This window comes from Ovis aries, chromosome 1 (genome assembly GCF_016772045.2).
Source record: "Ovis aries strain OAR_USU_Benz2616 breed Rambouillet chromosome 1, ARS-UI_Ramb_v3.0, whole genome shotgun sequence".
Taxonomy (NCBI): Eukaryota; Metazoa; Chordata; class Mammalia; order Artiodactyla; family Bovidae; genus Ovis; species Ovis aries.
In genome coordinates, this window is record NC_056054.1 from 234,141,688 (window position 1) to 234,161,359 (window position 19,672).

At 42.5% G+C, this 19,672-nt stretch overlaps 1 protein-coding gene across 3 annotated transcripts in view; it reads right to left on the minus strand.

The window, feature by feature from the left end:
* Positions 1-3,113: 3,113 nt before the first annotated feature.
* Positions 3,114-19,672, minus strand: part of ARHGEF26 (Rho guanine nucleotide exchange factor 26) — a 141,574-nt gene continuing 125,015 nt past the window's right edge. For 2 of the 3 annotated variants that reach the window (XM_015092586.3, XM_004003236.5), the window contains 3 exons: positions 8,574-8,641; positions 7,293-7,397; positions 3,114-5,205 (listed from right to left, as the gene is read on the minus strand). In XM_015092586.3, coding sequence (XP_014948072.3) covers positions 5,063-5,205; positions 7,293-7,397; positions 8,574-8,641 — 316 coding nt within the window. In that variant the 3' untranslated portion in view covers positions 3,114-5,062. Of the gene's footprint in view, positions 5,206-7,292; positions 7,398-8,573; positions 8,642-9,570; positions 14,038-19,672 lie in introns of those variants that run through there. The other variant, XM_042235375.2, reaches the window with a different exon arrangement.

Sequence of the window (19,672 nt, forward strand, 5' to 3'; positions counted from 1 at the left end):
CACATTGGCAACTCTTACTTAGTAATAAGCATTTAAGGTCCTTTCATATTTTTTTATGGCTTGCTAGCACATTTATTGCTGGTTAATATCCCATTGTCTGGATGTACCACAGTTTATCTGTTCATCTATTGAAGATTATCTTGGTTACTTCCAACTTTGGCCATTATAAATAATGCTGAGATAATTTTTGTGTAGATATTTCTGCGGACATAGTTTTCAACTCATTTTGGTTAAGTATCAAGGCATGTGACTGCTGCATTGTATGGTAAGTGTTTAGTTCTCTAAGAAACTGCCAAACTCTCTTCCCACTGGCTTTTGCATTCCCACCAGCAGTGAATGCCGCATGTCCTCACCAGTATTTGGTATTAGAATGTTAGTCACTCTCATTTTAATATTGTAGTTGCATAATAATATATGATCTTGAACATGTTTTTCATATGCTTATGCTATCTATATATCTTTGAGTTTTCCATATTTTTGCCCATTTTTAATTTGGTTTTCTAATTATTTAGTTTTAAGAGTCCTTTGTATATTTCAGTTGCTAATCCTTTGCCCAGATTTTTTTTTTTCAAGATTTTCTCTTTTTCTGTGGATTGTTTTTTCATTCTCCTTTTAATGAAATTCAGCTTACCAGTTTTTTCTTTCACTGGTCATGTCTTTGGTGTTTAAGAAGTCATCTCCAAACCCAAGATCACCTTGACTTTCCCCTGTATTATCTTTTAGGAGTTTTACGGTTTTGCATCTTAAAAAAGTTTCCAAATAAATGGATAGTTCTTAATTTTTGTTACTGATTTCCAATTTAACTATGTTGTAATCATAAACCACTCTGTGTAACTTCAGTCCTTTAAAATTTGTTGAAATTTGCCTTACAATTCAGGAAGTAGTCAAATTTAAATATTCTTCAAATTTAAATATTCTATCTGTGCCTTTAATGTATGTGCTGAAACTGTTGCAGCATGTCCTAGAGAAGCCTATTATTTCCATCTGCTACACTTTCATTGCTTTTTACCTATTTTTTACACTTTTTATTTTTCACATCAAATGAGACAGCTATGTTAAAGTCTCAAGCTGTGACTTTGGACTTAATAAGTTATATTTTTGCTTTTACTTATATTGAGAACATATCATTGCGTGCTAAGTCACTTCAGTTTTGTCCAACTCTTTGCAGCCCCATGGACTGCAGCCCGCCAGGCTCCTCTGTCCGTGGGTTTCTCCAGGCAAGAATACCAGAGTGGGTTGCCATTTCCTCCTTCAGGGGATCTTCCCAATTCAGGGATCAAACCTGCATTTCTTGGATTGGCAGGTGGATTTTTTACCATAAATATAGCAATTTTACTGACTTAATGATTTTACTATCAATGGCACCCCACTCCAGTACTCTGGCCTGGAAAATCCCATGGATAGAGGAGCCTGGTAGGCTGCAGTCCATGGGGTCGCTAAGTCAGACACGACGGAGTGACTTCACTTTCACTTTTCACTTTCATGCATTGGAGAAGGAAATGGCAACCCACTCCAGTGTTCTTGCCTGGAGAATCCCAGGGACGGGGGAGCCTGGTGGGCTGCCGTCTATGGGGTCACACAGTCGGACACGACTGAAGTGACTTAGCAGCAGCAGCAGCATGAGTGTATCAGTTTTTTTCTGTATCCAGATGCTGTGTCTGAGGTTGGTGACTTACTGATTTTACTATTAAGAATTCTCTTACGAGTGTATGTTTTTTCCTGTATCCAGATGCTGTGTCTGAGGTTGGTGTTTTTTTGTTGTTGTTGTTGTTGTTTTTGCTTAAACTTTCATTTGAGAATTTTTTTGGAAATAATTGAGAACTAAGATGATGGTAGCTTTCTTCAGAATGAAGTTTTGTTTCCTCCAAAGGACGTTGGTATGCCGTAATCCCAAAAACGTGAAGCTTGAGATTCTTGAGTTTCCTCCCGAGAATAAGCCCTTTAGGGACCACACCCACAAAAAGGAAGTGGTGGTAGGTACTGTGGTCTGTGTTACTTAGTGCACGGAGGATGGGCTAAAGAGGAAGGTGCATCCTGCTACTCCAGAGATGATACTCCCTCTTGCTCTGCTCCCCTGGTCTGTCACTACCTGAGTGAAAATGCAACAGAGATGCCTCTATGTATCCTATCACATAGCTCTCTTTTAGCTGCAAAGAATGCTGGAAAACTAGCATTTTAAGGTGTTGTAAAGACTGTTGCAGACAGAATCTTAAGCCCCATGATCTCTGCTTCCTAAGTGTTGACATCTCCAATTAGGTTATACTGCATGGCCAAGGAATTACACAGATCTAATTAAGGTCCCAAATCAGCTGAATTTGAGTTCATAAGGGAGATTTTTCTGAGGGTCTAATAACATGAGTTTTAAAAGTTTTCTCCCACTGGTAGCATAAGATGAGAGGTTCCACGTGTGAGAAGGACTGAACATGCCACTGCTGCCTGGAAGGTGGAAGGAGCCACAAGGCAAGGCAGTCTAAGTTCCTGGAAGCAGTGAGCACTGTCCCACCCGCCCGCCCTCCAGCAGCCAGCAAGGAAACAGGCTCCATACAGCAATCACAAGGAATGGAACTCGGCAAATAACACGTATGAGCTGGCAAGTAGTCAAGCCAATGCTTTGATTCCCCGTCTTATGAGACTATATGCAGAGAATTCAGCCAAGCCATCCTAAACTTCTGACTTTAGAACTGTGAGACCATAAAGGAATGTTATTTAAGCCACTGAGTTTGTGGAAATAATACAGTCATTCTTTGTCTTCCACCAAGGTTCGCAAGGGGGTAAATATCCCAAGTACGAAGGTTCAGATACTGAGTGGCCAAAGAGAACAATAAGGTGTTTACTCCAAGGGTTAATAACTGAATTAGTTGAGATAAGCTATTCAGTCATGAGGTTTTGTAGAAACTCTTAAGAAATAGGATGGTTCCGTTCTTAAAAATGCCCCAGCGTTTTAGAGCAGCTGAGGCCCACATATACCCAAAACAGATCAGACACAGCTTTCATATTAGCTACAGATACCTTTTGAGTAGAACTCTGATTTAGCTCAAAACGCAGCAAACTTAAGTGTACTAAAATGAACACGTCCTACAGTAAATTAAATCACATTAGCACGAAAGAACAAGTATATGCAAAATCTTTATAAACTCACATATTTTTGCCAAAAGTGTACAAGCAGTCTCATTTCACTGGGACAAAAAAGAATATTTTTGTTCTCCACAGGTAACTGAATGAAGTCATTGTACAATTCAGAGAAGCTATACATAGAAACTGAACTGGGTGTGAAAAAACAATACTGTGTCACTCACAGTTGAACTGAAAATGAAACATTGTGAATGGGTTAATACCTGCTATAAAACAATGTTTTATCTAATAAACAGTATTAACCCAGTTGCTAAATAGGCTTTGACTTATAAGATGCACATATTTCCAGAACTGTTTAACATCTCATACTGATACAGGATTCATACAGTTGCTAATTTTTAGTTTTAACAGGGTATTAGCAAAAAATAATACGAACTGGTCTCTGCAAAGCAACACATTTACTTTCCTTCCGTGAAAATGACCCATTAGTTAAATTTTGTTAGCCTCTCCTCCAAAGTCTGTGGTTTGTTTTACCAACACTGAAACCTCACTAGCCAAGTCCACTGCTATTCTCTACTGACAGACTGGCCCAGACCTCAAGTTGCTCAGGACCTGGAATATCTTTATACCCAGAAATGTTCCACTGATAATGGGGAGTGATCCAGGGGCGACGCAGCTACAGTTGCCACGGCTTCTGCAGTTACAACAGATAAACTGGTTGGCAGACGGTAGCTGGGGACGTGTCAGACGTGGACCTGAGTCCTTGAATGGTGTTCCCTTTGCCAGGCCCTCCGTGGAACAGAGTGGAGTAGAGGTGGAAAGTAGCTGCCAGTAAAAAAAAATCATTCCTCCCCCTCACTCTTCCAAATCCGCCATTCCCTCTTTATGAAAACATTCAATTATAAGGACTCTTCTCTGTCCTTGTACTAGTGGAAGAAATAAAGTTCTGCAGATACCCATAGTTAAGAGACTTCAAATCCAGCAAGCATGGCCTTTAGTGCAAATAAAATGAGTTCCCATTAAGGTCAAAATGTTATGTTGTAATTAGGTACCATGCTGGCTTCTTGATGCCTTTTAAGGTCCAATTTTACCTTCTTTGAAATGGTTAAAGTATGTTTCAGCCAATTTTCTTCTGCAAATAGGAGTAGGAACTGTCAAAACTTCATGTTATTGAAGGCAAAGCAGCCTCACGTCATTTGATCAGCTCAGTTGAGTCTGTTTTTAAAAAGCAGGACCCTTGTCCTATATTCAAGATTTTCTCACATACGTGAGGCATCTAAATTCTATGCTGTTAGAGTAGCCTATGTTTTATTAGAATATATTTACCTAAGACCAAAGTCAGGTGAGAAAGATTAAAAAAAAAAAAATCTTCTAAGGCTCCTTCCCTTCCAGTGAGGAAAGGGGTGACAAAAATTCAAGTGTCAATTTCCCTTTTGTGGGAAGAGGTTTAGAAAGGCTGGGCTCACCTTCAGAACTCTAGCAGTTCCTTTTGAAATCTATCAGATCTAAAATATAAAAGTCAGGAAAAATAGTTACAAAACTGGGCATTTCTTTAAGACATAAAACCTCGGTACTACTGGAAGAACTATGTGAAGGAGATGTTTAAAGAGAGCTGATATACATTCTTGGTTAAGTGAAGATAGAGAAAATGAGGATGCAACATCTTACATGTATTTTCTTTTTAGGCCAGGACATGATACAATGAGGAGTCGCTGAGGCAGCCTGATCCCTGAAGTGAACTGCTCAGCTATTCTGTTAACCTAAAGAGGTTTGCAAAAGGGTTTCTGTGCACAGACTGAGCTTTGCGGACTAACTGTGTCCAGTAGCTGTTCTCCTGAGAGAACAGAACCACCTGAAAACTTAAAGGCAAGTGTTTCCATTCTTTTAATTAACTAGGCTATGTTAAAATTAACATCAAAACCAGCTCTGAACCAACCAGCCCACCATGATGTAGTGCAAATCTCGCAGTGGCAGAATACCCCTGGAAAGGCTACACGTTGGTCTCCAGTCCCAGCAAACGTCCCATTCTCTCCACATTCTTATCAATTGTAGCTTGGCACGTTATCTCCTTAGCACATTCCATAGGAAACCAGCCCCGTTCTCCATCTCGAAGTCTTTCCCCTTCATACCAGCCTGCAAAAAAGAGCAGAGGTCTCAGGGGACACCAAGTATTTGGAGGAATTTTGATTGTGTTTGGCTCCAAGGGAGGAGCGTAGGGGCAAATTTCAGAGCCAGCATTCTGCCCCAGGTTGGATACCACAGATGGTGCAAGGTGAGGGGAGAGGTGGAACAGAGGGAAACCTTTCAAGAGGGAATCAATGGCATGTCATGATGAAAGGCAGGACATGATCAGAGGCCCTGATGTGAGCTGGTTGGGAGAGCTTAGCAGCTTGGGCCGAGTTGAAGAAAGGAATGATGATGCTTTGGGTAGCGAGAAAGTAATTTTTTTTACTTTATGTTTTTATTGAAGTATAGTTGATTTACAATGTTTTGTTTTAGGTGTACAGCATAGTGATTCAGTTATACATATATATATGTTGTTGTTTTTTTTTTTTTTCAGATTCTTTTTTTCCCTTAAAGGTTGGTTATCTCGGAAGTCTCGAACTTTCCTGATTTGTTTTCATTCCTTTATTCTGTCTCATGGCAGCGATTTCCACGACTATGTATTCCAACTCACTTATCCATTCTGCTGCCTCATTTATTCTCCTGTTGATTCCTTCTAGGTATGATTTTCACTTCAGTTATTGTATCCTTCCACTCTGCCTGGTGGTTATCTTTTATAACTCTTTAAAACTCTTTGTAACTTCTCTGTGCATCTGTTCTTTCCCATATTCTTAGGTCATCTTTATGATCATTACTCAGAATTCTTTCTTCGGTAGATTGCTGATCTCCACATCAGTTAAGTTACTTTTCTGAGGTTTTATCTTGTCCCCTTGTCTGAAACATATTCCTGTGCCATCTCATTTTGTCTAAACTTCTGTGTTTTTTTTGTGTATTTGGAAGGTTAGTTGTATTTCTCAAACTTGGAGAAGTGGCACTCTACAGGGGATGTCCTGTATATCTCAACAGTACACTCAGCTCACATCACCCAAGGGCCAGAGGCTAGCTGGTGCCTTCCCATTGGTAGGTGGACCTGGGTCTTGGCTCTCTGATAGGCCAAGTTAACATGGCTAATCAACAGGGCCATGTTATGGGTTGTGTCTACAGGTGGCTGTGAGTTCAGGAATTCTTTAGGGAGTCTGTCTGCTTATGTCTGTGGCTGTGTTCCTGCTCTGATGGTTGGTTCGTTGGCCTGAGGCTTCCCATTACTGGAGCCTATGGGATGTTGGGTAGGACCAGGTCTTGGTACTAATAAGCCAATATGACAGGCACCAGGATTGTCATGTGGTTGAACATAACCAGTATGCCTGCCACCAGTGTCTGTGTCCAGTGAGCCACAGCTGACTCCTGTTTCCTCAGGAGAACCTCCAAGACCCGCAGGTAGGTCTGATGTAGGTGCCTATGAAGTCACTGCTTTTGCCCTGGGTTCTGCTTACACATGACCTTGTATATGTCCTCCAAGAGTGAAGTCTTACTTCCCCCTGACCTGTGGAGAGCCTACACTCCCGCTGACTTTTGAAGCCAAATCTCTGGGGACTACTACTCCTGATGTCAGAACCCCAGGTGGGGAGCCTGAAGTGGGGCTCAGAACTCACTCCTGTGGGAGAACTCTTGTAATATAATTGTTCTCCAGTTTGTGGGTCGCCCACCTGGGTGGAGGGAGTGTGAGATTTGCTTGTATCCTAAGTGCACCCCTTGATCTTGTTGGGTTTCTTCCTCTTTGCCTTTGGATATATAGTATATTTTTGGGGGAGGCTCCAGTCTTTTTATTGATGGCTGTTTACCAGTTGTGATTCTTGTGTGCTCATGAGAGGAGGGGAGCTTAGAGTCCTTCTACTCTGCCATCTTGTCCCCCGTCTGACTTAAATGAGGAAGGAGGAACCTCGGGATGAGAACTAGGTCACTGGGGGACCAGGAAGGAAGGAAACATTTCACGGTTCCTTTTGACTAACAGCCATGTAACTGCAGCTTATTAAAAAACATTTAGAAACAGTAATGTGTAGATAAAGGAGAGAAAGGTGCATAGGAGAAAACCAAAGGTTAGGGGACATAAGCATTGACAATAAAATGAGACCCTGAATGCTGGACCACCATCACCCCACTGAAACATTCCCACTCACCATCGCTAACACGCTGATAAATGAGGACCACGTCCGCCACCTGCAGAGAGAGTTCATCTGGCTGCTTGGCAGTAAATGATCGAATGATTTCCACTTGGGTCAGTGCTGAGGGGGAAAGGGGTTATAATGAGAAATGAAACAGGGACAAATCAATAATTTGCATTCACTCAGCCAGCATGGATAGAAAAAAGGTAGGCTCCAAAAAGAAGCAGAAATGAGTTTCTAGGAACTCCCTTACTTGGCCAAGAGCTTCAGAATTAGAAGCTCAGAATCAAGAGAGGCCTTTTATGATACATGAATCCCCTCAAAAATAGCCTTGATAAGTCATTAGATACATCACACAATACAACTAGAAACAGCCACGGGGGAAACTGAGGCAAGACAGATTAGGTATGTGCCAAGGCCATGCAGCTGAAGATAACATCCAAAATCTATGCAGTTCTCCTGTTCTCACCCAGGGTGCTGCCCCAGCCCACCTAGCAGCACCTGAGAGCTGCCAGAGAAGTGCAGAAATAAAAGTTCCAGCCAAATGTTAGATCCTAACAAACTTTTACTTCAGCGACTTGCTCCTGGCTGACCTGAGTTCTTACTTTGTTTTTTAATATGAAACTTGATTCCAGAGAAATGTCAAGCCAGTCACTTTGGCTTTGACTTTAAGCTGTGATTTGTGAGTGCTCCAGGAGATCCAGTGTTGTTGCCCCAATTCTTTGAATTTGCCCTTCCAGCTAGAATCACCCAGAGCAGCGTAATGTCAAAGCAAAATGCTTAGCACATGGCACTACCCTTCACTGTGTCAGTTCCTAGCTCCCTAGAAAATTAAAATATTTTCAATATTATTTAATAACAAAAGGGTAAAGTGATTTACCTTAAGGTTAAAAATACACTTTAGTATGAAGAAGGTTTAAATATGCTACTACTGCCCATTAACAAACTAGAACTGTAGGAGCTTGATAGTACAAGCAAGGCGGTCAATATAAATTTAACTTTATTCTCACTATCGTATTGTATATAATGATGCACCTAACTTGCAGGTGATTTAAGAAACTCAGGAAAGCTATGCAATGATCTGCCACGTTTATAGAGTAAAGAACTGCATTTCAGGTTGGAATTTGTCCCCTTGTCTTCCAAAGCAGGGTGTACCCAGTGCTAATGTGTGTCAGCAAGAAGGAAACCTTGCAAACTTACAAAGCGGGTAGTGTGGAATTTAACCACTAACAACCCAGCAACCAGCAGGGGGCAGAGCTCTCTGTGTTTCAGATCGTCAGCCCTCCGGGTACTTACAGGTCCGATCTGGAGGCTGTTTCCCACTGCTGTGTCCCAGGGCAGTTATCCAGCGGGCTCGCTCACTCCTAAACGCAGGAAACATCCAGTTGAGAGGTTCAACAGTGCTTAGCTACAGAATTAGGTATATTCTAGAATGTAAAGGCTTATTTTCCCCAAAACAGGGAAGAGATTCTCTAGAAAGGTAAGCTGCTGGTCTTCAAAACCAAGGTAAGTTATTTTAAAATGACAATCTGGAAAATGTAAATAAGCCCCAAACAAGTCATTGTCAAGAGATACTGAATGACTCTGTCTTGTTATTAAGTGGAATTTCTCATATGGCAGTTTGTTGTTGTTTAGTTGCTAAGTGGTGTCTGAATCTTTTGTGGCTCACCTGTCCATGGGATTTTTCAGGCAAAAATACTGGAGTGGGTTGCCATTTCCTTCATCAGGGGATCATCCCACTCATATATTATAGTCACAAAAAGATGCTCTGTACACTCACAACCTGATATTTAACATTTCAAAATAAAGTTTCATGAAACAAAATCCTAATAAATCTCTCTCTTGCCACCCCCTCCTCTCTCCTCCCTGCACACTCAACGCATCTCCAAATAAATGAGAAAGCTCAAAAACTGCCATATTTAAAGTTGTTCTGTCCTCCTACGACAAACATTGCCAAATATAAGCCTTAGTGAACTAGAAATTCTCTGTTCTCAGATGCTTAAAGTGGTTTAGTGATTACAGACAAAAGAAATTTTTTAAGTTAAAAAAAAAAGATTTATATTAAGCTATAATTATACGAAACAATTATTTAACTAAAAGATCAAAAGTTTAAGATGAGCAAACATTACTCTGTAATACAGTAACCCCAAGTTTCTGATTTGGACAGTCAAATATTAGGACTGTGATTAAATAAACCACACAAACACACACACTTTAAAATCTTTTTAGGAAGCTCTTGTCAGACATACCACTTGAGATCCATTATTTCCTTTAAGTTTCCCAAAAGCCTGTTCAAAGGATGAGAAGACTGAACAGAAGTTCCAAAGTAAGTGACCCAAACCCAGGTCAGTTTCTACTACTACACTCTACCTCTTAAGAAAGGGATGCCTTATAATAATAAAAAAATAACCAAATGGGCCCTAATCAAACTTAACAAGGTTTTGTACAGAAAAGAAAACCATAAACAAAATGAAGAGATAACCTATGGACTGGGAGAAGATACTTGCATATGATGTGACCAACAAGGGCTTAATCTCCAAAATATACAAACAACTCATACAGCTCATAGGGCTTCCTTGGTGACTCGAGAGAGTAGTGCAGTGCAGGAGACGGGTTCCATCCCTGGGTCTAGAAAGTCAATCCCTGGCTCAGGAAGATCCCCAGGAATAAGGGAATGGCTACCTACTTCAGTATTCTTGCTTGGAGAATCCCATGGACAGAGGAGCCTAGTGGGCTAGAGTACAAGGGGTCACAGAGTCAGACTCAACAACTAACTTTCTCACTTTCATACAACTCAGTTAAAAAAAGCCCAGTCAAAAAATGGGCAGAAGACCTAGACACTTCTCCAAGGAAGAGGTACAGATGACTAACTAGTAGGCATATATGAAAAGATGTTCAACCTCACTAATTATCGGGTGGCTCAGACAGTAGAGAGTCCACCTGCAGTGCAGGAGACCCAGGTTTGATTCCTGGGTCAGGAAGATCCCCTGGAGAAGGAAATGGCAACCCACTCCAGTATCCTTGTCTGGAAAATCCCATGGACAGAGGAGCCTCGCAGGCTACAGTCCATGGGGTTGCAAAGAATCAGACATGACTGAGCGACTAGGCGCATGAAAAGATAGTCAGCCTCACTAACTATTAGAGAAATGCAAATCAAAACTACAATACATGTCACTTCACACCGGTTAGAATGGCCATCATTAAAAAGTCTGCAAACCACAAATGCTGGAGAGAGTGTGGAGAAAAGGGAACCCCTCATGCACTGTTGGTGGAAATGTAAGTTGGTACAACCTCTATGGAGGTTCCTCAGAAAACTGACGAGAACTACCATAAGGATGCCTTAGTAGCCTGGACCTGAAAGATGCTTCCGTCATTCCATCTTTATTCCCTGACATGTATCCATCCTTTCATCCAGACAGTAACTTTTTATAGTTGGGGATTTGACATGCTGTTCCATACCTTCCCTGTTCTTCTCAATCTTAAGTATGACCTTTCTCTATTTTTAACCAAGCTGTGTCCACTCATTATCACTACTTAGTTTCCTGTGGTGGCTCAGTGATAAAGAATCCACCTGCCAATGTAGGAGGCGCAGATTTGTTCCCTGGGTCGGGAAGATCCCCTGGAGAAGGAAATGGCAACTCCTTCTAGTATTGCCTGGAAAATCCCATGGACAGAGGTGCCTGGTGGGCTACCGTCCATGTAGTCACAAAAGCATTGGACTAAACAAGATCATATTGAAGAACACGCATAAAACATTGCACTATTCTTAAGTGTATACAGATCTATAAGTGTTTACTTAGGTACAACCATGTACTCACACCCCCAGATCAAGACAGAGACCTACCAGGAGGTTCCTTTCTGTTCTTTTCCAGTCAATGAACTCCCGCAAAGGTAACTGCTGTTCTGATTTCCATCACACAGACAAGTTTTGCTTATCTTGAACTTTATGAAAATGGAATCCTATATTGTTGTCCACTTTGATACCTGGCTTCTTTTGTTTAAAACGTTCACCCAGTATTGAAAACACAAGGCTCATCTCCTCCAGGTTGGCCTCCTCTGAAGCATGAACCACATTTCTGACATCATCCCGTTCTGGTAATGCTGTCCCCAGGCCCTCCTCCACACAGCTCTGTCACATTGCTAGGAAGGTACATACTTCCTGAAGGCAAGCACCTTATCTCTGTATCTGCCTGCACATAACAGGAACTAGTAAACACTGACCTCTGCTAAACTGTTACTACTCATCGCACACTGACCCCATCTTTTATGGGCTTATCTGTTTCTCCACCTGGGCCACAGATTCCCCCAGGACAGGAACTGAATCCTGTAAATAGTATAAGGGATTGCATATATGCCAGATATGGTGCTTTTTTGTATTTAGTGAGTGCCATCTCATCTTTACAACAATTTTGAAAATTATTACCATTTTTTTTTTTTTTTTCAGAGGATGAAGCTGAAGTCTGGAGTGTTAAGCACCTGCTCATAGTAAAACTTCTAAGTGGTACAGTCAGATTGTAAGCCAGGCAGCCAGGGATAAAAGAGGTTGCGCTCCTTAGCAGGTGCTCACAAAATAACCAGGGAGGCAGGAAGGATAGAAACTGCTGACAGACAGACAGACTTAAAAGAAAAAAATGAGGCCAGTTCCTGGTTGAGCTGCTGTATCAAGTAGTAATATGCAAAGTTCATATAGAAACTTGTGACACAGCCTTGCTTTCAAGAACTTGATCTCTCTCTAATACAGGTCCAGGGCTTTAAGGAGGTTGTATAAGGAGGCAGTGAAGCACAACCTCTTCATATAATCCCTTTGTTAGGTCTAAGGTTTTTTTTTTTTTTTTTTAATTCAAGCTCAACAAGAATTTCCAAAGTACAAAGGCAATTGAAAACTAAACAATATCTTAAGGATGGAAGGGCTATTTGCCAAGCGTAACCTGAAACGATCTGTGTCTCCACACGCCATATCCAAACACGTCCAGCTCACCATGGCATCTTCACACAGCCCTTACTGCCGTCTGCAGTCTTCAACGTAGACCCTCTCTGGCCCTGAGTGGCTGGTCTCAGCGGCAGCCTCACCCTGCAGCTGGCTTCCAGAAGTCCAGATGAAATCTCGCTCCTATGGCATACTGCCTGGATGCTAATGGCATCCTTTAGACACAGCGGCCCCTCACAGGGACTCCAGGGCACAGAACAAGACACTCCTTGTTGCCTTGCTGAAAGGAGCCGCTTCTTGAAAGGGCTTCAATGGGATCAGCCCCACCCCCTCTGAGATGCCATCAAAACCACACGACATTACCCGGGGCTTCCACAGACTGTGCCAAGGAGCTCCCGCCCGTCGTGAGGCGGAAAGCGCTGCATCTCTAAAGCAGGGAGGAGCCTTGCTCCACGTGAAACGGAATTCTAAGAACAAGAAAACCCTAGGCGTAGACATACCCATTATTAAATTTAGATATCAGGTCCAGGGCTCACAAGCAGACAGCTATTTTCTCTAGGGACAATGAGACAACACAAATTAACAGTCCACACCAAACCTAGTTCATTGAGATTTCCCTCTGCCCAAACAAAGTCCCAGAGTCAACAACCAAGGCCGCTAATGGAGACCCGAGGCAGGTCAACTTTTAAGGCACTTCTGACTCCTCCTTTCAATCAGCATTCACCCTGCCTTTGCAGGAGCCCTGTGGTAGGCAGGGGTTGCTAAGTGAGTAGTACGGGGTCTCTTGCTCTTCACAGCCATCAGTGAGGGATCAGAGCAAAAGACAAACACACAGAGAATCCAACGCATCCTGCATTGTGCTGGGGTGGTGCCTTCTCCGTAAAACCCATCTGACCAGGAGAGAAAGGAGACTGAGCTGAGGAGAGACCCCTTTGACACAGATATCTGGAAACGCAGTCCTTTCTGTCTGCAAGCATGGAATGATGCACCTCCAGTTCCCCACTCAGAAGTCAGCCATCGTAGCACCTCGACCTGTCCCTTATATAATTATGCACAGGTTTAAACTTAACTGCACAAAGGTCAAAGATACAGCCAGGCTGGACTTTCATTGTATATCAGGCATCTGCTAGAAAAGACATGCACACTGAAATAGGCAGGAGTGTGGGTGAGATGGAAGGGAATGAACGTGCCCGCAGAGGGCTTCACTACTGGAGCGGGTCGTCCTGGCTTTTCAATAGAAGCCCAGAGACTTCAGCTGCTGTTTGACCTTCCTTTACCCCTTTTAAAATGGCATTTGACCAGACACCTTTTGTGCTCCTTTTCACAGCCTGCAAGTTTACTTATGGTTCCTTTTGAAACTCCTGTACCCATGGCCTTTGGAGAAAAAGTCCCCTGAGCCTTCCTAAGGCGATCATGGAGACCCCTGTTTCTGTTCATTCTCTCACACATTCAGTTCAATGAGATGAATTCAATATGTGATCCAAAGAAAACCCACAGGGCAGAAAACATTCTCATGAATGCTGTGCAACAAAACTTTATAAAGCTGTACCAGCTCAACTTATTATAAAAAATCTAACCAAAGCAAAGTAGTTCCCGAGCTCACTAAGAGTTTTAAAATTCATATTCTGTGACATGCTATATAGTTAAATCAATTGTTTCTTGTCTGTCCTATCAAACAGCTCATGAGACCTAGTCTGGTCCACACATCCTAGAGTTAACTTGAAGTGGGTCAACTACCTTTAAAAAAAAAAAAGGCCAACACCATCACCTGCTCTCGTTTTCCTGGATATCAGTGATGAGGAATCACCAAAGATTAAGTATCCTGATGGGCACCTACAAATGTAAAAGATTATTAGACGTAGATTCAACAAATACTACAACATAAAATAAATTTTTCCCATACAAAGTGTCATCTCTGGATTTTTCTTAAAGGGTGAAGAGTAGGTTAGACATACTATTTACAGTTTTATTCCATCCTATTTACTTCCTGTTAATTAAGTCATTAACAGAAGCAGGAAGAGAGCAAAAGACTGCCTGCAAACAATGCCCCTTTATCAGGAGACGCAGGAGTGGGCTGTCTGAATGGCTGACGGGACTAACTACATCCATTAGGCGTCTAGTTCATCTTGTGAGACAAATTTTCAGAAGGACCTCTGACTGCAGCTTAAGGTGATTATATCTTACAGCTAAATAGAAGATAAAAGTTTGTGTTCATTACTAAACATGTCCTGCACAGGCTGGACCCAAATGCCATCCAAATTCCACTGTGAACACAGGAAGCCAAGGACACCACTTGCCACAGCCTCACTCCATGCCAGCTGCAGCTGTCTGGGCTTCATTTGAATGAAGGCAGACAAAGGGGGCTGTCGGGCTCCAACATTCCTCTTGAAAGGCCAGGGGGAGAAGCGACAGTAGGAAAACATTCTTCCCTCATCCTTTTATCAAGGGTCCGCTTCTGTATTTTCCACAGACTATTGTCTCATTAATAATACAGTGACTTAAGATCTTTAAAAAGCAAACAGATATAACACAGTATGGCTTAGAGGTACATCCTTAAAAGGGTTTAACCACATCCCTGAGAACAAATGTTGAAAAACAGGTGGAATTTAGATAACACTTGCTCTAGCAGCACAAAACTAACAACAACAAAATCCCAGTGAATAGAGATTGACAGAGAAGCAGTATTTCCCTACACCTGGTTGCAAGTCCACCTTGGCTTGGATATAGAGAAATGAATTTGATTAATTGTGGGTCAATTCCGAAAAATACTCATTGGGAACCTGCTATGTACAGAGTGAGAAAAAGACAAAACAAGCCGAGTGTGGGGATTAGTAGTAAAACCATGCAGAAGTGGAGAGAAGAGTTAGAGGCTCTGAGGACGCCTCAAAAGATAAAGGATATGCGGTTGTCCTGGGGGGTAGGTGGTGGGATGGAAATATGTAGGAAGATGCAATATACTTTCATTCAGGAAGAACCAGTCCAGGATGGATCTGTTCAGACCTAGAAGCATCAGAAATGGCACCAAGGCTCCCAACTGGATAATGTGAAATTAAAGGAATGCGCATGTTAGGGGAAGCAGAGGGTACTGGCGATGACCAGTTTCAGAAAGGCTGCATTTCTGAAGGGGAAGTGGAGAGGAAAGGTTACATGTGTGAAAAAAAATGAGAGTGCACAGAACAGGTTGAGAAAAATTCAAAAAAGAAGGGTCAGCATAAGAAAGCTGGATGGCTAACAAAATGAAATGGCATTAGAAGTAAAAAAAGAGGAAATCTGGGCTGCTGGGGGTGGTCCCCAGGAAGCCACTGCTCTCATCTTCTGATGTAGTGCCCTCAACTGGGCGGCAGAGGAAGACACCATACTGAAGATGGTTAAGGAGTAACTCAGTACAGGGCATCAGCTGCTCAAGCCAAAGCATCATCGATTCCTCTCTTTCCCTCCTGGCTACCCCAACTTATCCAGTCCTGAAGCTGGCCCTGTTGCCTCTGCCTCCACAGTATAATGTTTCCATCTCCTCTCACAGACCACAGTCCATGCTGCCATTTGACTCATATAATAGGACCCTAACTGCTCTCCCCAATGAATCTCCTGCCTCCACACCTGCCTCTCTTGCTTATTTGATTCTAAACCAGTGCTTCTCAAAATACCGGGTGGACTGGTCTTCACCACCCAAGACCCCCACTCCTGTTCCAATTCAGTGTGGACCAACTGTTCTCAAATACAATGAAAATGAGTTGCTGTTGAAATAATCACATACTTTGATACTGCAGAAATGTCAAATCGCTGTATGTTTTTAACTGTTTCCCTCAGGCCGGGCCAGGAACAGTGTGAGGACTGGCAGCCCACAGACCCTACTGGAATAGCTCTGCTGAAATGCTCCGGGCTCCACCAGTGTCTCAACTACCCACTCTCCCCTGACTTACTCTGATCTAGTCACTTTCACTATGTTCAGGCCAAGTTTCATGGCACTTGGGACTTGCTGTGCCCTCTGCGTGGACCATTCTGGCCATGCCCTTTCCCACAGGTATTCTCCTTCATCCCTCAGGGCTCAGTTCAAATGTCCCCCGGAGTTGTCTTTCTGCACCATCCAATTTGGAGGACATTCTCCACCCTAGCACCTAACACTCACTCCAGAACACACTGTCTGACTTTACTGTTGCCACTGCACTTTTTTTTTTTCCACTTATTTTTAATATTAGATGAAGAGGGCCTCCCTGGTAGCTCAGTGGTAAAGAATCCACCTGCCAGTGCAGAAGACATGGGTTTGATCCCTAGTCTGGGAAGACCATATGTGCTGCGGAGCAACTAAGACCGTGTGTCACTACTACCGGGCCTGAGCTCTAAAGTCCCGGAGACTTCGGGTGGGGTGGGGATGGGGGGTCAGGAGTGGCAGAACAGAGGGTGGGCGAGACAGAACCGAAGGAGAAAAATGAACCAACAAGCGCGGTGCATGCAGCAAGCGCTCGGAATTCTCAGGAACAAGACCAGTCAGTGCTCTCAGGAGCAGCACTGAGGGCTTCCCTGCAGAGCAAAGCCCTGGCACCTGGAGTGAGCCCTGAGGCCTGAGACATCTGGTAATGTGAGGAGTTCCAAGAAGGGTATTCCAGGAAGTGGGAAAAATGGGCAAAGGAACAGAAAAGGAAGTTTTTAAGTGGAAAATAACCTGGGGGGTGCAACATCTATTCAGCCTTATAAAATATTTCAAATCATATGATGCCCTAAATTTACCGCAGACCTTTTCCTTTTTTGAGTCTGTGGACTTACACACGCACATTTTAGTAGTTTTTCACATTTGATGGCAACTGGCTTCCTGGAGTCTCCCCTTCAGATCCAGAATAAGGCCAGGTGCGAGAGGAATAGTCTCCTGGTTGGCAGCTCCTCAAGAAGAAGCTTAATATTATCAGAACGCTAGAATCAGAAAGGTCAAGGTCAAGTCGCATCTTTGTCAGCAACCCATTTCCTGTGTAATTTCAGGCAATTCACTTCACCTTTTGGAATCTCATCTGATATCTGGGGGAAAAGCTGAGGAAGCTGGACATCAGGCTTATAATGATGAGGGTCACTACATGTCTAAAGATGCTCTGGAGAGCCAAAGAGGGGGCTCTTCTTAATTTTCCCAGAACAACAGACATAACACTGATCCTGAAGAAACCAAGATGTTGTCTGTCTTATATGTCATCTTACTTATTACATGCTTCAAAACTCTGAAGTACCATCCTCGAGAAACACCCACAGCTCCCTTCTTCATGCTCTCTGGCTGGCTTAGTGTCTGGCCCACCCCAGATGCTCGCCAAGTGTTTGCCCCACTTCCTTTCAGTGAGCTTTTCTGCATTCTTTGTGAAATCAAAGCTATTAATCTGTTTTTGCACAATTCCACTGTCTTATGATAGCCGAACTGTCCCTGTGCCAAAGAGCCACCCTCTTCCTATTGCTGCTGATTTTACATTCCCAGGTGGCCTCTACTAAGAACAGTTTTTCAAAGAAGGTGAATATTTAGGTACAGACCTCATTCTTTTTTCAAACCAAAGAACAGCCAAAGAATGTAAACAATTGATCTGAAATTCTGCAATTATTCAAGGCCAGGGTGGTGATAAAAACCTTGTTTTCTCAACTAGACTGCTAATGGACTATTTTAACCACATATGAAAGCTAAAAAACATTCTCACCTATACCTTTTACAAACCTTAGATGCAAGGAAAACATTCTACACAAATCAAAACTCTGACTGTTCAAAACCATGTAGCCCAGTGCCAACCTGCACACTTCCAAATACAGCATATAACAGCTTGCCAGGATTTTAAACAGCTGATTTGAGAGAGAAAAAAAAAAAAAAAAAGCGCATTTTGACTGTCCTGTTTTTTTCCAGCACCAAAGTATTTGTCCAGATTTTTACTTTGCAACTGTAACTGAGTTGGGAGCAGGGGAGAATGAGGGAGTCATTCCTTCCATACCCAAGGAGAGAGCTACCCGTTCACATCTTCTGGAATGTTCTCTTGCTATTAATTAAAGAGCTACAAATATGAGTCATACCCACGGGTTTACGGGTGACACAACTAGATATTCTGAGAATTTCTGGTTGAGGAAGTGAACATCCATTCAGTCCACGGCAAGAAAAAGGGTGGAACCTGGGCTACAGAAAGTCCCAGAAAAGGATTGAGCCTTGGTATAAAAACTGGACGTGCCGGCTTACTCTCTTGGAATAATCTCAGAAACCAGCAGCAGAGATTACATAAATTATGGATGAGAGAGTCAGGAAAAGATCTGTTGATATGTTGGCAAGATCTGAATAAAAACAAACAATCCTTATAAACACAGAGAAAAGGAAAACATAAGCGAAACCAACAACACTTTCTCCCTTATTAAAAATGACAAACGAATGTCTTCATCGCTGAATAATTCTTTAGAATGTCTGGACAAGCAGTCATCTCTGAAGTGTTCAAGACTTATTTTCATCCTTAAAGTTCTTTAAGATCTAAAGTTCAGACATACTAAATTCTCTGTTTTCAGAGAGGCTTCCCCCAAACAGAGGAGATCTCGGTTTGTCTTTACACGCTAAGGGATTTAATCATTTTTAAGAGTTGAAGAAATGCGTTCAAGAAATGCCTCAGCCCTAGCCTTGGGTGTGTCCCCCTGCTGGTCACCTGCACAGCCCAGTAAGCACCACACCCACCAAAGGTCCCTCCCCAGAGGTGCAAACACAGAGGAGCATCCTTGGAATGTGGCAGGGCTTTCCGGCCCTTTCCTGGAAGAATTCTGAGGCCTAAAGGAAGAGGCATTTCTTTGTTTTATAAACAAACACAGGGGATGGTGCTCCTTTTCTTACTCATTCCCTCTGTTAGCTTGAGAAGTGCATTTGAAATACTCCCTTTCTGCTGTTTTGAAATCTCAAATAGCTTTCTATACCCTGCCCCTCTTGGTTTTCTTCACCCTTTGAAAAGCTACTTCTAGTGCCCAAAACATGAAATGATCATTCATCATTTCATGTGGATAGCTTTTCCCCTTCTTTTTCTTTTCTTGTATCTCTCTTTAACAAACCAGGGTCCCTGTTAAATATTCTTAGAAGAATATTCAAGAAGAATTTAAGAAGAGGGTAGACTTGACAATTAAGCCCCCTTAGCTGAAGAACTCTTATATATTCTTAAGAATATTTAAGAAGAATTCTTTCACTAAGATTTTGTTACAATCTTAGGGTTGTTATTCACTCTGATTCATTTTCATCATACCACGTAAGAGCCAAGTAGGAGAGAGTATAGGAACCCCAGAGAACCAAGGATTAGGGACCTTCTTTCCCTCCAAGGCTTCAACCTCTGACCCAACATAATACCTGCCTATGATGATTATTTTAAGAGGAGGCTTCCAGTTTCCAAACAAATTGGCCAACTATCTCTAAATGGACAAAATCGCAATGTAACTGAATAGGATCCTACAGGGTCTTCTCGGGACAGAACCCCCACCCCCACTGTCCTCTGCT